Here is a 21,319-nt window from a genome sequence, read left to right as displayed (position 1 = left end):
AGAAAAGGGGGTACTCCATAATTATACGAGTATTTTGGATAAGCCTTTAACTGAATAAGATTTCAGAGTTTCAAGAAGTCCCAATATAATATTGGTAACTAATCCCAATATTACTCTTTTACCACAGCCAAGGTAATTAAAATAATGTTTTGACCATGCAAAAGTATTATTTTTACAGTTAATAATATAATTTACTTAAACTTACGCGGCATCGGTCTGAAATAAAGCAACTCACAGAAAGTCGATCTAAAAAAGACTGAATTCCGCGCAAAGACCTTTCGCAATATCAATTTGCAAGGGATATCGCACAATATCGCTAACGTCAGCACAAGTCCTGGCAGGAATAGCGCCAATAGATATAAAAATACAAGAACTTACAGGAATATACCAAGTTAAAACAAGCCACATACTTCCCCGACACTTACCTACAGACAGAACATATGAAAACAAAATACACTACACACAACTTCCACATCCTGGTAACAGACATCTATAAAATATAGAACACATAGGAACAGTTGACGAAGACACTAAAACAAAATACCACATCACGGGATTGGAGATCTACACAGATGGTAGTCTAATCGATAACAAAGTAGGGGCAGCTTTTGTAGCCTACGAAAATGGAACATTAATAACAAGCAGAAATATTTACTATCAGAGAATCTCTCGAGTGGACACTCAAAAGATTAAAGTTCCACAGACACGACTATGTAAACATATTCTCAGATAGGTAGCCAATCCAGTCTGGTAGCTCTCCAAAACCCATCATCGACACACCCACTTGTAAGAGACATTTTAACACTGTCAACACAGCTTCGCATTATTAGTATTAAATAAGTGGAAAGCCTATCCAAGGATATACGAAATAATATCAAAGTTCTTGTTAAGTATTAGAACAATTATTATGCTTGTATCGATAATTATTGAGGAACTTTTTCAATGTAAAATAACTGAATAAGATTTCAGAGTTTCAAGAAGTCCCAATATAATATTGGTAACTAATCCCAATATTACTCTTTTACCACAGCCAAGGTAATTAAAATAATGTTTTGACCATGCAAAAGTATTATTTTTACAATTAATAATACAATTTATGAAGTCATTCCAATTACCAGAATATCTTCAAAAAACGCTCATTTGATCATTTTATTGCCTGAACTATCACATTACATTTTTATATTACGCACGCTTCTTTCGATTTATAGGGAACTATTTTTTCACTGCGTAATACGAATGACAGAAACACGACTTTAATTTTTTTTGTTCATCTGTCATCTGATTCATATCTATTTAAAAAAAATGTAAAATTATATCACTAAAATAATTAATTGTTGTAGAAAAGGCGTTATCATATGGCTGCTATAATTTATAGCACGATACAAAGCGATGAAAGACATTTTATGAAAACCAGAATAGATTCAAGTTTCTGGGTACACAGAAATTAGATGGAAAATTTATTAACAATTATTGAACAAAAACATTGATATCTAAAATAGGTACTCACATAGTGATCTCCTCCATATATTCCGTTTCCATAGCCATGCCCAATGCCTCCATATCCCAATCCATTAAGAGCCAAGCTGTTGTGACCGAGTCCATTGGAGCCTAATCCGTTGTACCCATGTCCACTATAGCCTAAACTACTGCGTCCCAGTCCATTGTAGCCCAAGCTGTTATAGCCCAGCCCATTGTAACCTAAGCTATTGTAGCCTAGTCCATTGTATCCGATGTTATTGTGAGAGAGTCTCCCGTAGCCTAAGCTGCCGTAGCTTGAACCGCCGTAGCCTAAATGATTGCCAGCGAGTCCCAGCGAATGGTGGCCAACGTCTCCTCGTACAATATTACTGTGCGAGACTGCGACTCCGTGACCATTGCACATTGCAGCTAGTGTCACGATGCAGAAAGATAATTATCAACATAAAATGTGAAAGCAATGAGTTAATTTTGAGTGAGAAAGAATTAATATTTTTTTGGAGGGCATGATGAAAATTAAGTATTAAACCACTTTGTATGTGATCTTTTTATTTCTATACAAAATTGACTAGTTCGGTAGCATCGATTTCATTCACATAATCCTTTTCCATATTCATGCATGTATTATGTTTAATTTAGAATATTTAACTCAATGTTAGATTTATATTTCTTTTCGTTACGAACATAGATTTTTTGACAACATACAAAATAAATAATTCGAAAAAACCTCAGAAAAATAGTACATTATATCAAAAAATATATGTTTGAGTTTATTTAGGTATACTAAACAATGTTGTATTCTGAAATATTGTGTATTATTGATTGAATAATAAAATAATTTAATTTAAAATTCTATATGTTGATATTATTTGCAAATAGATAGGTACGTTATCAAAATAGATAAAACTGCTATAGAGACATGAATGTTTACTTACAATTGTCAATGACTGTTATTACATATTTGTTTTTTTAACACATTTATCTGCGTCTACTTATTAAACAAAGTACTGGTATTTTTATAAAAAGTCCTAGATTTCTATGAATTGGGCCTATTTCGTATTTATTTTATATACTACACTCACTAATAAGTATTACAATAAACACTGACGATTTACCTTAATGAACACCATTGTCACCTTTGTATTTGACTAAGCTGAAGACTTAGTTGAACTAATAACTTGGTAAAACTGATGCGTGTACTCCTTGAGGAGTAGGCTTATATACTCATGCGATAGGTTTCTGCTTCCGTTATTACAAGAGTTTCTGTCAGTTTCAATGTTAATAAGTAATAATATTATGCGTGTAATTTGATGGACTAACGATTAATACCGATTTGAAAGCTATTCTATTGGTAGTGAAGATGAAATGAAAAATCTGAAAAATGGTAGTATTATATATTTGGACACTAGGGATTCACTTCACGATACTGTATGGAAAAGGTTGGAGCAACATTCATTTGAATTTAATTGATTCACAGATGTATTGTATCATAAACAGATTTCGCCTGTTTAACGCTTGTATTCTTGACGGTGCTGGTTTACAGTTGCGAGTCATAGCATCTTACCAAATGCGCGGTGAGAATGAATACGTATTATAACACGGATACGTATTAAAAACTCCATTTGTTTCTCGAATTTCCAAAGTTTATACACAACGGCCAAAGAACCACTTTTGTATCACCGGTTCCTCTTTCTGATTTTCGATTAAGTACCTTTTTTCTAGATATTTCGCATCTGGTACATCATACGAGATTCTCCGTTACAGCTGCAGATAAGACGGAACGGTGTCAGGCATAGTTGAAGATGTGTCAGATGCGGTATGGAAATGCATTCAACCTCTCTATATGCCATCCACAGATCAAGAGGAATGGAAACAGATTGCAGTTGACTTTGAGCAAAGATGGCATTTTTCGAATTGTTGTGGTGCTCTTGATGGACAACTTGGGAAAACTTTTTAAATCGTGCTTATGGCAACCGTGAATACGAACTATAAATTAATAACAATCGATAAGGTCAATGGGTAGATTCAGTGATGGATTTATTTTATTTCCCCTTCGGAAAATAAATCGGAATAACACACCTAATCTTAAGCCATTAAACGGCCAAGAAGAAACTATACCTACCAACCATATGTTATGTTGTAGCGTTAAACCAGAAATTGTCTTTGATGATCAAATTATTACAGCTGGGAAGTCCAAAACATAATACAAAGATAATATTCAAATTCACATAGACTATGCCATACTATGCAAGAAAAAAGCTGGATAATTGTATATAAGATAAAAAACAAATTTATCATATATCTACATATTTATATTAATAAGTGAAGCAGTTCCATTGAAGGAAAATGTAGTGCGTCCATTTCCGAATGAACAGGACTTTAGACTTTCGTACGCGACAAACAGTTGCGGCACTTGCTCTCACAGTACGAAACAGATTTACAAATTATTTTTATGCACAAAATGCTCTTTCCTGACAAGCAGAGGCTGTAGTAAGTGGTCCTTTTTAGCTCATTGTTTGTTTTTGTTTTAGTTACTCACCATCCTAGTAATTTAATTCATTTGCAATTTTCGCCCATATTGAGTCTTTAATAGTATTTTATGGTATAATATATGTGCTTAGTATCATATAAACACAGTGCACCTCGTACTGATTCAATCAATAATTCACTCATGTTGAAATTAATTTGGTTAAAAGCACGTACACATCCGGAAAATATTTCCGTCCAGTTTATTTTTGACGTTTGGTTGTTTCGCATTTCATTTGAATTAGGAATTTCCCCGATTCACTGCTTGGTGTACTTTCTTTTTATTAGTTTAATGGCTATAAAATGGAGGTATATTGATTAATTAATTTAATATGTACACTTTGGATGTATGTACTGTAAGGACGAATTTAAAATGGTGTATACACAATAAGCGAGGGACTTGGATCACCGGGGTGGGTGCAAAATTATGGTTGTTATACAAGGTAACGTATAATACGTTTTCTTTTATAAAATAATCGTGGATATTGAGTATGTGCTTCTAGCAAAATTATCAAATCATTTATTCGTTAAGCTAAGTGGAATTTGAACCCATAACCTGTTTCAGAAGCGAACATTTTTCCACTCGACCATGTAAATGCATTCGAAGTCTCATTGTGTAATATTTTGGCAACTAACTTTGAGACGGTCCAGCGGTATCAATATTTTTTCACACACCCTAGCAATTTATTGGTATGTTATATTTTTATCTTGAATGTTGTCTTGTATCAAGCTTAATAATTATGTATGTACTTGAGTAGGTTTTCATAGAAATCATTTGGAATTTTCTAACTAAGATTCGTTTGTTAAGCTATACATAATAATAATTGTAATATAACACCCGATTCCAGTAATTGAATTCTTCATGCATCGATAAAAAAATCGTTATTTTGCTTAAATTCAAAATTATGGTAAAAAACAATGTAAGTATCTTAAATGCCATAGATTTAGATCAGTAAACGCTTTAACAAAACGGCTGAAATACGTCAATAATTGTATTTCCCATAATTGATATATTATTATGTTAGTGAAAATACATTGATATTGTATTTATGACAGTTTTAAATTTGGCAATACTGCTCAATGGATAGCTTCTTCTTTCAAATCATATTTTCTTTTGTTTTTTAAAATGATTTTTCATCTCGTATCATTGTTGCACATTACAAAGGATTTATTGGTAAGTAATAAACATCGATATTATGACGTTATCCTTTTGATCCTAAGACTTCAACGTCAAAGGAAAGACAGAGACTAGACGTATTTGTCAAATTCTATTTGAAATGTGGTGCTGGATGTGGAATGGATACTGAAAGTCTCCCAGTTGGATGCAGTTATGAGTTTGACTGTGCCGAGCACTCTAATTTTTAGCTTCACCCTTGAGGAAGATGACATGAAAAAATTCGTAGTATTGGGACTTGTTGAAGAGTGTGAGAAACAACTTCCTTCAGAGGGATGGCGTAAATCATGAGTGTCAAATGATTTTTCAACCGATTATACGTGGCGCGTAATACCAAGTCATGGAGAAAGCTACGGTGGCTACTGTTCTGGATTCATTCTTTTGAAAACATTCTTCGCCCCTGATATATTTTACATTTTTTATCAAAACTGTTTCGTGTAAACTTTAAAATTGAGTATATTTAAAAAAATAGTATGTTTTGGATGTTTACTTCTGTTTTACTGTGCTTTTGTTTTATTTAAAAAAAAAGTATTGGCAAGTATTAAAGCGCCCAAGAGTTGTGGAAAAATAAGAATATTACTCTGGATATATTTACATATCGACGTCTTCATTTAAATAAACAGCAACCTTTCATTGTATTTTCTCTGATCTAAGTTCATAATCTCTGCCATTTTTTTGAAAATATGTTCCTATTGTTACAACAAAAACCTAACGGTTACAATAAAATAAAGCCCACGATGGCCGAGTGGCTTAAATGCCGACCTATAGAGTCGAGGGTCTCAGGTTCGAATCCTGGGTCTGGCAAGTACACATATTGTTTTTCAATTTGTGTATGAGTCAGAGTATGGACCTAATAGGTTGAGCAAGTGGTAGAGACATCTATTTCTCGTAAAAACAAAAATCTGTCAATACAAATCTCCACTCTGTGGAGGCCCATATGATCCTATTAAGATCGGACATGGTCGAAAAAAAATCCTTTAATATTAAGATGGGGAGAAAGAATAGAAAGGGGATTTGTAAACATTACACAATGTGTCTCCAGAGTATTGGTATATCCTTATCTTTTGGTATTGCAGCCCCCAAGCTATCCTCCTCTGATGGTAAAAGGCAATGTCCAGATCAAAGAGGTTTATGATCGATTAATAAATCGGTAAATCATGAAATTCGGTTAATAACGATGGCTTTACCCATTTTACATTGTAAACAAAACAGAAACACTTTTTTAAATAATATCATCGCGACGTATTTATTTATATGCTTTCATACATAATTATTATCTAGGTCCTAGATGAATTTACACATTAATTATTTACAAATATCATTCATTCGAGTATCATAGGCAATGGCAGTTTGTAGTTCTTGGTGGGTAGGTATAATAATGGTTTATTTTAATAATGTCCATAGTGTCCAGTGTGTGGTACTGCGTGGATTGTTGGTCCGGTCTTTTTGACGACGGCGTTGAAGCCATTGACATCATCAGCGGTATAGTCCACGACGCGAACTGAACCGTCCGGCTCCACCAAGGAGTACTGGCCTGAAAAAAAACCAATATTGTTTATACATGGCTTATTGTTATTCGGCACAAGGATATGTGAGACCAAATTCTAATAATATTAAAACGAATGATTGTCGTTTATTTGTAATCAAAAAACACGGGGACAGAAATAAGTTTGATTACATCTTTTTGTGTCTATTTAATGGCATTAACTGTTATTTATTAGTAGAAACACATTGTTTTACATATTATTTATTAAATGTAGTGTATTTGGATGACATATATATAATGGTTTTGTCTATGGGTGGAATAAGTGTATTATTATTGTCTAACTGTGTAATCTCGTGTGTTTTGGAGAGATGATCTATTGGATAATATAAGTACGTTTATTTTATTATATCTAGAAAATAAGAAGAGGTTTTTACCCTTGACAACATCACCATCTCTGACTTCTTGTTGTGACTTCACATCTCCTGTATGACTATCTTTTACTCCATAGTTATACGCGTATTTTGGATGGGCCTATAATAGAGAAAATACATATTTTATTTTATTGTAACAATCGCAGAAAGATTGCGTAATTTCTTTTAGAGAATATATATGTCTCTATGTACAGTGCAAATAGTTGAAAAGTTTATTAGCAGATAATAATATATGCATAGGAATTCATTTATATGTATACTACTTACATAGTGATCCATTCCATATAACCCATGTCCATGACCATGTCCAACGCCTCCATATCCCAATCCATTAAGAGCCAAGCTGTTGTGACCCAGTCCATTGTAAATTAATCCGTTGTGCCCAAGACCACTATAGCCTAAACCGCTATGTCTCAGTCCATTGTAGCCCAAGCCGTTATAGCCCAGTCCATTGTAATCTAAGCTGTTGTACCCCAGTCCACTGTATCCAATATTATTGTGAGCGAGTCTACCGTAGCCTAAGCTGCCGTAGCCTAAACTGCTGTAGCTTGAGCCGCCGTAGCCCAAATGATTGCTAGCGAGTCCCAGCGAATGGTGGCCAACGTCTTCTCGTACAATATTACTGTGCGAGACTGCGATTCCGTGACCATTGCACATCGCGGCTAGTGCCACGACGCAAAGAGACAACTGAAAATATATACAAAAACAACGTATTATTATATTTTTTGTATTTAGCTACAATAGTAAAATAAAATAATTTGAAAGCAATGAGTTAATTTTGTGTGTGAAAAAACCAATACTTTTTAGAGGCATAAAGAAAATTTAGTGTTGAACCACATTGTTTGGGATCTTCTATATATTTCTATTCGAAATTTATTAGATCGGCAAGATCGAACTCACTTATTACTTTTACATATTCGCAAGTATTTATTAGTTTAATTTAGAATATTTATTTAAACTCAATTTTCACATTACAGAGATACACATTCATCAGCATTTATCTGTCAACAAACGAATGATATCTGTATGAGTATACCTAGATGTCTATGAGTTGGGCCTATTTAGTATTTATTTTACAAACTACATCCACTGGGAAATATTATAGTATATAAAGACGATTTACCTTGATGAACACCATCGTTATGGTAGTATTGTTGACTAAACTGAAAACTTGATTGCACTGATCACTTGGTACAACTGATGTTTGTACTCCTCGAGAAGTGGGCTTATATACTCATTCGATTGCTTTTCTGTTTCCGTTATTACAAGAATTTACATCAGTTTCAATGCCAACAGAAATGTGCGTAAAAGTTAATGAATACACATATTTTAGCGAATGCATTAATTAACATGGTTTATATCGAATTGAATGCTATACCTAAAAATAAATGGCAAACACTTAATGCTTCACAGAGATACCTACACGATGATTACCTACATGAAAAGAATAATAATGTATATCTGTTCAATAGGGATTTGCTACTTTTCAGTTCTTCACTGTGGTTTTGCGTGCAAGTTCTGTTCTTCATTTCCCACTATCTCATACATATTATATAGTTATTATGTTGATAATACCCTCTGAGGGTGCACATAAATGTCGGTTGGAAGGTAAGAGCTTTTGTCGACGGCCCAGCTCTCACTTGAAGCAGTTGGCCATTGCAACTTGGTTTCCACAAGGGAAAATCGTGTTACGGCGAGCGAGGAAGTCTCTTCATAATCAAACTAGCTTGATCATAATGTCACACCACGCACACTCTAGTGGGCATCAACCAAGTTTTCTTGTGGGACACTCTTTGCACAATATTGAAAGTTACCTACCCTTCGTTACGCCACGTTAAGGAGTGTGGATACGTGGCGGTTAGTGGACGGCAGATTAAACCTTGCAAAAAGAACTCGTTTTCAGAATTAAAATATATGGATTGAGGCCCACCTTATTGGGAACGCACCGCTTTCATAAATCAATTCGGTTTCAGAAGAGGCAAGAAGCCTTTGTCCTTAAATGTTCAGGTAGTAGTCCAAAGTAAGTACGCGGCCGTCCACACCAGTGGCGAACCCAGGGGCGGGGGGGGGGGGGTTGGGGCAAGGGCCCCTGGCACCCCCAAAAATATGAAAATCATTAGAATGATTTTACATATTGAAATTGAAAGCCAATAAACTATACCTTGGGCTTAGACAAATAACACGGCAAAAAAATGGTTTGTATTCTCCAGCAACCTTTTTAGAAAGAATTCTTATATTTTAATTTCTAACACAAAAATTTCGAAACACCAATATCGGATTTTTCAGAAACCCGTTCCCTAATGAACTGTCAAAAACTTTTCGTGTCCACCCTAATTCCAGATTGGTGTAGGTCATGGCTGGGGAGGGCTGACAGGGCTCTAGCCCAGGCTGTGGGGGGCCCGGCGTGTCGGGTTGACCAGATAAGTGAGATAAACACACATCATAAATTAGCTTTAATAGTATAAAAAGTCGCCTGCGGCGCTATTATACTTGATGACCATGAACATTTTAAATTATATACCTAATTGTCCAATATATTTTCTGATTATTATGTGTCGATACTCGACAGCTCCATTATTAAAGTAGATGTATTGAAAATCGCCAATAATTCACTGTATAAGTACCCTCAATTTGAACTGAAACACTATTTAAAAACGTTAATGTAGTGTTTCACACTGCCTTTAAGCGGTGGATAGGAGGCCCGTCAAATACCCTAGCCTGAGGGCCCGTTTCAGGATGTGGGGGCCATGGTGTAGGTACACCGCGTGCAATGGACAAAATACCGATAAACGAGATATTAGGCTGTGTTGTGTTGAGTAGGTTGTGTATAAGTTAAATGCAATAATATTTTTTTTGTACATTTTAATTAATATTTTGGAACCCTAATATTAAAAAAACCAAAAATTGGTGATAAACATTCGGCGAAAAGAACGACTACACCTACTACAGTCAGTGGTGGTGTAAATCAAACGAACATTTTTTTTCGGTGGAATTCGGCATAAATATTGTAGCTCTCTAGATCAGTGTTCCCCAAACTTTCGACATCTGTGTACCCCTTCTATAATTTTCGTAACACTGAGTACCCCTCGTCAAAGAAAACTGCATATAAGTACGAGTTATATTTTCCTTTTATAGTACATAAACAAAATAATAATAAACGAAAAATAAAATTCATTCATAATAAAATATAAATAAAAGTTATATTATAAAAAATAACATTCATTATAATCAATGAGAAGGATGAAATTTTTTATGTTGAAACGACAGATCATCGTAATTTGGTTCCCTGGTTATTAATTTTAATCTAAGATGCGGTTCCACACCGAAAAGGCTGTTTTTTTTGACTTAATGTCTACAAATGCTGAAAAAGCTACTTCACATAGATATGAAGTTGGAAAAGGCAAGATGTATTTCAGGAATTTCTCTATTAAAGCTGTATACACATGTTGCATTTGCAACCTAAATGATGTTTAAGTACACTATTTAATTTATTTTGCAAGAATCCGTCTGAAGCTACTAGGTGCACATGTCCAGCATGGTCGCTGTTAGTCACTTCCAATCCGCCAGTCGTTGATGAAACGCTCAACGGTTACCGCCACTATGCCTTCAATTTAATAAAAACTAGAAGAATCTGTGCAAGTATATCGCCGTGTATTATGAAAATATGTAAAAAAAAATATATGAAGAAGAAAAAGAGCCTATGGGACTAATTTACATTCTCCTCCTTGCCCCCCCCCAATATTAAATCCTGGGTGCGCCACTGGTCCACACTCCATGGGGGATTGGGGATACTAGAGAATACTAAAAGCATCCAAGTTACTCACCTTCCTTGGCGTTCGAATGTATAATATGTTAAATTTCGATCATGTTCAATTAAAATCATTTTTTTTTTTTAATTTTCTATACTTCTTTCTCCCATGGGCACTTTTTATTAAATTAAGTCTCGGTAAACTCAGTCAACGCACACTTGAGTGCGTGGCTACCCGAGTCTTTGGCATCCTCTCCTGAGATAATCCCAGGTGTAAACAACTGCTGATGCTTAGCATCCAGACGTAGGGTTTCGTGGTACGCTCGATTAATATCCAGTATGGAGCGGGGTGGTTGGTTAGTAGGAAAGTATTAGATAGTTAAATGGAGCAAAATTCAACTTATTGCGGAATATCTGGTTTAATGTTAAAACCGAATGCCATATGTTCAATGCTTGTATTCTTACAGTGATGGTTTAGAATTATGCATCATTGTACTTAACCTTATATGGGGAAGATAGGAAAATGCATCCCTCTGTTAATCCAAAACAATATTGGAAATTTTAAACACTATGCAATGTAAGTACAATATTCTTACCCAAATTAACAACACGAGTATTGAATGTTTACAGCAGGGAATAGAAAAATAAAGTGTTTTGCCTTCTACATGGGCTGTAAGGAGGTACATTTGTGGAGTGTAGACAAATGGATTGAACTTAAACACGTTGTGTTAAAAAAATGTTATTTTATTATTAACGTCTGTAATATAATATTCATAAATATTCCTTCGCGTAAACGATAATATGATCATGTGTCAAACGTTCTTTACGCTACGTTAAGGGGTGTAAATATGTAAATATGGCAGGTAGTGGAGGAAAGTGCATATTATTATAAGTACTGGTTTGCTTCACAGAAAATATAACGTTGCAAACAGATCTTCCACCAGAATGAAAATTGATGGAGTAACATTCAACTACGGATTGTCTGGTTAAATGTTGAGAATATCGTACACAGTTAGAACTGAATGCCATCTGTTTAAGGCGAAATCTTCACCTACCAGAGTCACCTAGCGAAAAAATACGAAGCTTGCAATTTGAATTTTTTTTTTGATAATTTACAATTTCAATTGTAATAATAATAAATAATTATCTGAAAATATTAAAAAGAAAAATATTTATTATTTTAAGTCTAAGTTAAGGATGCAAATCACATACTATGTGAATGCCCAAGAATGTGCTCCGAAACGGCAGATATTCCTACACAAGTTGGTCCAACCAGCTGTACGGACTATCAGGCCGTCTGACCTGGTCACCACAAAGGCCAACTTAGTAGGCTTTAAAAATATAACGGTGACTTATTGGGGACCTGGATATCTCATCAGATAGTTTTTTTATGTCAGTACCTATTGTTTTGGCTTTGCTTTTCGTATATTTTATAAAAATAGAATATTTTTTTGTTAGTTTTATGTGTGTTTCAATAAATTAATCCTCTTTTAACTTAGTCAAACCACACTTGAATGCGTGGCGAGCTTAGTCTTGGGTATCTGCTTCTGAGATATTCCCAGGCGTAAATGACTACTAATACTTTATATCCAAACATAGAGGCTCGTGTTTGTGACAATACATATTGTATTAAACCATAATTTATACAAACAATCCATTAATGAATTTCTTCAATTAAACATTTTATTCATTATTTACCTTTTGGGATGGTCTTGATAAAAATACTGTCTTCGTTATTGCTTATATTTTTGGTGTTGATTAGCTCTCCATGATGTTAGGAAAACGTGATTAGAAAAAAATTCTAGATCTGTAAAGAAAACCGCTGTTGCTAACGCTAATTATTGTTTTTTAAAAAAGCTCCCTATCCGAATGAGATGTTTAGAACAATGTTCATAATATCTGGGCGTCAAAGTTGTTTTCGCCTAAAACAAAAAACCAATAACTGAGAAAAATCTTCTTCTTCTTCTCTCACCCTGTCACGACCCATTAATGGGGCATAGGCATAGCACAAGTTCGCGCCACTTTCCTCGATCCATCGCCAACTCTTGCTCCTCCCGCCATGCCAGACCTGCAGCGCGCAGATCGCTTTTGTAGCACCGCTGCAGGGTGAGGGAGAGCCGGTCACGACGACGGAACCCCTGAGGCGAAGAAAGACTGTGTGATTTGGAGTATGCAGATGACGCAGTCGTGTTTGTGAGAAAAATAAGGGGAGTATTGCCTTCTGGGTGGGCTGTAAAGAGGTAGGTGCATTTATGGAGTGTGGAAAAAATATATGGACGTGTTAAAGAAAATGTTTTTTTCTTATTAACGTCTGTAACATAATATGCATAAAAGTTCCTTCGCCATATGATATGCGCATTCAATATTTAAATATTGCATTTAGAGACAGGTACATTATTGAATCATAAACCAAAACTGACCCCAAAGTTAATCTTAATCTGTTCTGTGGTGTGTGGACTGCAGACATCACTTGAGCTGCCGAATCTTCACTCAGCTGCTGTAAACCAAAGCCTCCCGATCTGTCGCAGTGGTGAACGTAGCATGTGATTTCAATTTCTTTTCGATTTCTACCTTTTGGGATGGTTTTGGTAAAAAAATAGTAAAAATGCTAAGTTTGCAACGCTGATTACTGAGGTACATACGCACTTCGCTATCCGAATTATATTTTCCGGAACAATGCTCAACACAATTCGGAATGTCAGGGCGTCAAAGGTATTTTCGGTTAAAACCAAATGCCTCCTGTTTAAAGTTTAAATTCTGACTATGCTCTTTTGTAGCAGCGAATCATAGGGCCTTATAAATACATCTCTCATCGCCGATTTTGAGCATAACAGAATTTACCAATGGTTCTCTGTTTCTTTAGGATGTCCAGTGCATGATTTAATAATTCCTTTTTGTATGCTCCGTTTTTCTAAAACTATATTTTATTTGAAATAGTGGTAACCAATTTTCTTATCTCTGGGTGAGACACCAACTTTCATAACTATAAACTTTAGAACTAGCACTGACTGTGCTGAGAGTTTTGCTTTGACACAGTGAACTATATAGACAAAAAAAAAATTAACTTGAATTGAATAAAGGTCGATATCAAAGGATATAAGCAGTCACCGCATCGCCAAAAGATGTGAGGTTTGTATCCCATTTGGTTTAATTTAATTGTAGGATTTTCCCTGAAAGGTATGTTTTCTGAGGTATTTCAAAAATAAATAATGTATTTTTGTTACCATTATAGTTTTTTCAAAAGATCCACAATGAGATAATCAAGATAACTTTGTACAACGATTTATTAAATTAACTCATTTCGAATCACAAATTCAATTGCAACAATATTTTCGCAGATGTGGCTGAAAGTGAAGACTATTTTCAAATTCCGAAACATATCTCTACTTTGTCAAAGCCAAAGCTCATCTCGAGTTATCTATCCTATGATAATGGAAAACAATATTCATAATGTATAATCTACCAAAAAGAATTCATCAATTTCATCTGTTATTAAGAAAAGATTTTTAAAATATCATCGCGACGTATTTATTTATATGCTTTCATACACAATTTACACAAATAGCTATTATTAATAGCTTGCTATATACAATAATCATTTACAGAGTTCAATGTTGGATATACGTTTGCGTTTTTGGGTGGGTAGGTATATTAATGATTTATTTTAATAATGTCCATAGTGTCCAGAGTGTGGTACTGCGTGGATTGTTGGTCCGGTCTTTTTGACGACGGCGTTGAAGCCATTGACATCATCAGCGGTATAGTCCACGACGCGAACTGAACCGTCCGGCTCCACCAAGGAGTACTGGCCTGAAAAGAAAACAATCAATATTATAATAACGTATTGGTATTTGACAACAGGACGGTGATCATGCCAGACTGTTCAAATAATATTGGTGAAGTTATAAAATTCAAAACTATAATCTCTTTTGAAAAGTAAGTGTGTTTTTCATTCATTATTTCATTCAACATTTGACGCACACATTCATTCATTTTGATTACATACACAATATACATTGATTAAGTTACATATGGAATCTGTCTCGTATATATGGGACAGTTAGCTGCCCTAATTACATAATATGTATGTGTACTATTATGTATTCAAAAGGTATGAGGGTCATGGTTTGAGTTATTGGCTAATAATCAATCATACTTAAATAGTCTGCTACATCCTGACCATGATTTCTTACCAAGACATAAAATAAAGGCCATTCTTGGGAGTCGGATATTGATATTTCACATCTCCAGTGTGACCATCTTTTACTCCATAATTATACGAGTATTTTGGATGAGCCTTTAAGTAAACACAAATTAATATTAGTATTAACTCAGTGGAAAGCCTATCCATGGATGTACAAAATAATAAAAAAATATTGTTAAGTGTTAAGAAATTTATACTGGAATCTATAATTTAGAAACGTGTCTCTTGTACAATAACTGAATAAGATTTCCTAAAGTCCCCTTTAAAGTTGGTAACTAATCCCAATATTACTCTTTTACCACTGCCAAGGTAATTAAAATGCTTTTTTGAGCATGCAAAAGTGTTTAATTAACACAACACCTTCAGAAAATGTTCATTCGATCATTGTATTGCCTGAACCATCACAATATATTATAATATTCGGAATGCTTATTTTAATTTATATGCAACTATTTTTCATTGCGTAATACGAATGAAAAAAACGCGATTCTAATTTATTTCGTTCATCTGTCATCGGATTCTAAATAATGTGTTTAAAATAGGAGCTGCACTGAAAGCACCCGCGCATTTCAGGCATAGTATTTAAAAATTATAAAAGCACTTATATCTAAAATAATAAATTATTGTAGAAAAGGGGGTACTCCATAATTATACGAGTATTTAGGATGAGCCTTTATTATAAGAAAACACGAATTATTATTAGTATTAAATAAGTGGAAAGCCTACCCATGGATATACGAAATAATATCAAAGTTCTTGTTAAGTATTTGAACAATTATTATGCTTGTATCGATAATTATTGAGGAACTTTTTCAATGTAAAATAACTGAATAAGATTTCAGAGTTTCAAGAAGTCCCAATATAATATTGTTAACTAATGCCAATATTACTCTTTTACCACAGCCAAGGTTATTAAAATAATGTTTTGAACATGCAAAAGTATTATTTTTACAATTAATAATACAATTTATGAAGTCATTCCAATTACCAGAATATCTTCAAAAAACGCTCATTCAATCATTTTATTGCCTGAACTATCACAATACATTTTTATATTACGCACGCTTCTTTCGATTTATAGGGAACTATTTTTTCACTGCGTAATTCGAATGACAGAAACATGATTTAAATTTATGTTATTCATCTGTCATCTGATTCAAATCTAAAAAAATTAAAAGGATATCTAAAATAATTAATTATTGTAGAAAAATTAGTTAATTTATAGCACGATACAAAGCAGTGGAAGATATTTTATGAAAACCAGAACAGATTAACAATTTAACAAAAACATTTATATCTAGAATACTCACATAGTGATCTCCTCCATGTATTCCGTTTCCATAGCCATGCCCAACGCCTCCATATCCCAATCCATTAAGAGCCAAGCTGTTGTGACCGAGTCCATTGTAGCCTAATCCGTTGTACCCAAGTCCACTATAGCCTAAACTACTGTGTCCCAGTCCATTGTAGCCCAAGCCGCTATAGCCGAGCCCATTGTAACCTAAGCTATTGTAGCCTAGTCCATTGTAACCTAAGCTATTGTCGCCCAGTGCACTGTATCCGATGTTATTGTGAGAGAGTCCCCCGTAGCCTAAGCTGCCGTAGCTTGAGCCGCCGTAGCCTAAATGATTGCCAGCGAGTCCCAGCGAATGGTGGCCAACGTCTCCTCGTACAATATTACTGTGCGAGACTGCGACTCCGTGACCATTGCACATCGCAGCTAGTGCCACGATGCAGAAAGACAATTATCAACATAAAATGTGAAAGCAATGAGTTAATTTTGAGTGAGAAAGAATTAATATTTTTTTTGGAGGGCATGATGAAAATTAAGTATTAAACCACTTTGTATGTGATCTTTTTATTTTTATACAAAATTGACTAGTTCGGTAGCATCGATTTTATTCACATAATCCTTTTCCATATTCATGCATGTATTATGTTTAATTTAGAATATTTAACTCAATGTTAGATTTATATTTCTTTTCGTTACGAACATAGATTTTTTGACAACATACAAAATAAATGATTTGGAAAAACCTCAGAAAAATAGTACATTATATAAAAAAATATATGTTTGAGTTTATTTAGGTATACTAAACAATGTTGTATTCTAAAATATTGTATATTATTGATTGAATAATAAAATAATTTAATTTAAAATTCTATATGTTGATATTATTTGCAAATAGATAGGTACGTTATCAAAATAGATAAAACTGCTATAGAGACATGAATTTCTACTTACAACTGTCAATGACTGTTATTACATATTTGTTTTTTTAACACATTTATCTGCGTCTACTTATTAAACAAAGTACTGGTATTTTTATAAGAAGTCCTAGATTTCTATGAATTGGGCCTATTTCGTATTTATTTTATATACTACACTCACTAATAAGTATTACAATAAACACTGACGATTTACCTTAATGAACACCATTGTCACGTTTGTATTTGACTAAGCTGAAGACTTAGTTGAACTAATAACTTGGTAAAACTGATGCGTGTACTCCTTGAGGAGTAGGCTTATATACTCACGCGATAGGTTTCTACTTCCGTTATTACAAGAGTTTCTGTCAGTTTCAATGTTAATAAGTAATAATATTATGCGTGTAATTTGATGGATAAAAATAATTTTAACTAGTGCATTTATTAACGATTAATACCGATTTGATGGCTATTCTATTAGTAGTGAAGATGAAATCAAAAATCTGAAAAATGGTAGTATTATATATTTGGACACTAGGGATTCACTTCACGATACTATATGGAAAAGGCTGGAGCAACATTCATTTGAATTTAATTGATTCACAGATGTATTGTATCATAAACAGATTTCGCCTGTTCAACGCTTGTATTCTTGACGGTGCTGGTTTACAGTTGCGAGTCATAGCATCTTACCATATGCGCGGTGAGAATGAATACGTATTATAACACGGATACGTATTAAAAACTCCATTTGTTTCTCGAATTTCCAAAGTTTATACACAACGGCCAAAGAACCACTTTTGTATCACCGGTTCCTCTTTCTGATTTTCGATTACCTTTTTTCTAGATATTTTGCATCTGGTACATCATACGAGATTCTCCGTTACAGCTGCAGATAAGACGGAACGGTGTCAGGCATAGTTGAAGATGTGTCAGATGCGGTATGGAAATGCATTCAACCTCTCTATATGCCATCCACAGATCAAGAGGAATGGAAACAGATTGCAGTTGACTTTGAGCAAAGATGGCATTTTCCGAATTGTTGTGGTGCTCTTGATGGACAACTTGGGAAAACTTTTTAAATCGTGCTTATGGCAACCGTGAATACGAACTATAAATTAATAACAATCGATAAGGTCAATGGGTAGATTCAGTGATGGATTTATTTTATTTCCCCTTCGGAAAATAAATCGGAATAACACACCTAATCTTAAGCCATTAAACGGCCAAGAAGAAACTATACCTACCAACCATATGTTATGTTGTAGCGTTAAACCAGAAATTGTCTTTGATGATCAAATTATTACTGCTGGGAAGTCCAAAACATAATGCAAAGATAATATTCAAATTCACATAGACTATGCCATACTATGCAAGAAAAAAGCTAGATAATTGTATATAAGAGTAAAGACAAATTTATCATATATCTACATATTTATATTAATAAGTGAAGCAGTTCCATTGAAGGAAAATGTAGTGCGTCCATTTCCGAATGAACAGGACTTTAGACTTTCGTACGCGACAAACAGTTGCGGCACTTGCTCTCACAGTACGAAACAGATTTACAAATTATTTTTATGCACAAAATGCTCTTTCCTGACAAGCAGAGGCTGTAGAAAGTGGTCGTTTTTAGCTCATTGTTTGTTTTTGTTTTAGTTACTCACCATCCTAGTAATTTAATTCATTTGCAATTTTCGCCCATATTAACTCTTTAATAGTATTTTATGGTATAATATATGTGCTTAGTATCACATAAACACAGTCCACCTCGTACTGATTCAGTCAATAATTCACTCATGTTGAAATTAATTTGGTTAAAAGCACGAACACATCCGGAAAATATTTCCGTCCAGTTTATTTTTGACGTTTGGTTGTTTCGCATTTCATTTGAATTAGGAATTTCCCCGATTCACTGCTTGGTGTACTTTCTTTTTATTAGTTTAATGGCTATAAAATGGAGGTATATTGATTAATTAATTTAATATGTACACTTTGGATGTAGGTACTGTAAGGACGAAATTAAAATGGTGTATACACAATAAGGGAGGGACTTGGATCACCGGGGTGGGTGCAAAATCATGGTTGTTATACAAGGTAACGTATAATACGTTTTCTTTTATAAAATAATCGTGGATATTGAGTATGTGCTGTAGCAAAATTATCAAATCATTTATTCGTTAAGCTAAGTGGAATTTGAACCCATAACCTGTTTCAGAAGCGAACATTTTTCCACTCGACCATGTAAATGCATTCGAAGTCTCATTGTGTAATATTTTGGCAACTAACCTTGAGACGGTCCAGCGGTATCAATATTTTTTCACACACCCTAGCAATTTATTGGTATGTTATATTTTTATCTTGAAGGTTGTCTTGTATCAAGCTTAATAATTATGTATGTACTTGAGTAGGTTTTCATAGAAATCATTTGAAATTTTCTAAATAAGATTCATTTGTTAAGATATATATAATAATTGTAATATATCGCCAGATTTCAGTAACTGAATTCTTCACGCATCGATTAGAAAATTGTAATTTTACTTAAATTCAAAATATGGTAAAAAAAAAACAATGTAAGTATCTTTAATGCAACCAATTTAGATCAGTGAACGCTTTAACAAAATGGCTGAAATCCGTCGATTGTGTTTCCGATAATTGATTATAATATTATTATGTTAGTGACAATACATTGATATTGTATTTATAACAGTTTTAAATTTGGCAATACTGCTAAAAGGATAGCTTCTTCTTTCAAATCATATTTTCTTTTGTTTTTTAAAATGATTTTTCTTCTCGTGTCATTGTTTCACGTTACAAAGGATTTATTGGTCAGTAATAAACATCGATATTATGTTATCCTTTTGATCCTAGGACTTTAACGTCAAGGGAGAGACTAGATGTATTTGTCAATGTGAATGGAATGGATACTGAAAGTCTCCAAGTTGGATGCAATTATGAGTTTGACTGTGCCAATCACTATAATTTTTGGCTTCACCCTTGAGGAAGATGTCATGGGAAAATTCGTAGTATTTGGACAGGTTGAAGTGTGTGAGGCAGTTCCTTCAAATGGATGGCGCAAATTATGAGTGCCAAATGATTTTTCCATCGATTTTACGTGACGCGGAATGCCAAGCCATGTAGAAAGCTACAGTCGCCACTATCCTGGATCCATTCTTTTGAAAACATTTTTCACCCCTGATATATTTTACATATTTGTCAAAACTGTTTCGTGTAGTCTTAAAAATTGTGTATATTAAAAAAAATGGTATGGTTTGGATGTTTAATTCTGTTTCACAATGCGTTTGTTGTATTTAAAAAAATATCAAAGTATTAGTGAGTATTAAAGTGCCCAAGAAAAAAATAAGAATGTTACTCTGGATATAATTACGGACAGACGTCTTCATTTAAATAAACAGCAACGTTTCCTTGTATGTTCTCTTATTACAGTGATCTATGTAAGTATCATAATCTCTGCCATTTCATTAAAAGATTGTTTCTGATGCGAATCAAAATATATTTTGAGACAAATTGACACTGTGGAGTCATTTGATGTAGGTCGGTAATTTTCAACATTTTTTGGATCGCAGAAGCTTTGAAACTTTTGTACAATCTCAAAGAACCACTACCTTGATGACACACTACGGTCCAGAGAGATACATTACAGAATATATGCTTAAGTGATGACATACATAAACAAAGAACTGCCTATACGAAAGCTCAAATGCCCGCCCTTAACTGAAGGTAGTGTCAAATTTTATATAAGTAAGTATTTTAGGACGGCAATGTCCAGATTAAAGAGGTTTATGGTCGATTAATAAATCGGCAAATCATAAAATTCGGCTAATTACGATGGCTTTACTTATTTTTCATTTAACAAAACAAAAACACCTCTTTAAATAATATCATCGCAATTTATTTATTTACATGCTTATATACATAATTTACACAAATAGTTATTACCTAGATGAATTTATACAATAATTATTTACAAATATCAAACATTCGATTATCATCGTCAATATCACTTCTGTTTGCGATTATTGGTGGGTAAGTATATTAATGATTTATT

General features: G+C 33.9%; 1 protein-coding gene across 1 annotated transcript; it reads right to left on the bottom strand.

Moving 5' to 3' along the window:
* Nucleotides 1-6,564: 6,564 nt before the first annotated feature.
* On the bottom strand, nt 6,565-16,760 carry LOC147068935 (uncharacterized). Its single transcript, XM_085951569.1, has 5 exons — nt 16,352-16,760; nt 14,539-14,651; nt 7,361-7,780; nt 7,097-7,193; nt 6,565-6,710 (listed from the first exon to the last, which is right to left on the bottom strand). Exons 1-5 carry the CDS (start codon nt 16,758-16,760, stop codon nt 6,565-6,567), a joined length of 1,185 nt encoding a protein of 394 aa, XP_085807695.1.
* Between the last annotated feature and the right edge of the window lie 4,559 nt (nt 16,761-21,319).

The sequence above is a fragment of the Rhyacophila brunnea genome, unplaced genomic scaffold (genome assembly GCF_057557595.1).
Source record: "Rhyacophila brunnea isolate RB1 unplaced genomic scaffold, BYU_Rbru_1.0 scaffold_24, whole genome shotgun sequence".
NCBI classification, from domain to species: Eukaryota; Metazoa; Arthropoda; class Insecta; order Trichoptera; family Rhyacophilidae; genus Rhyacophila; species Rhyacophila brunnea.
This window is presented reverse-complemented; position numbering and strand designations above follow the sequence as displayed.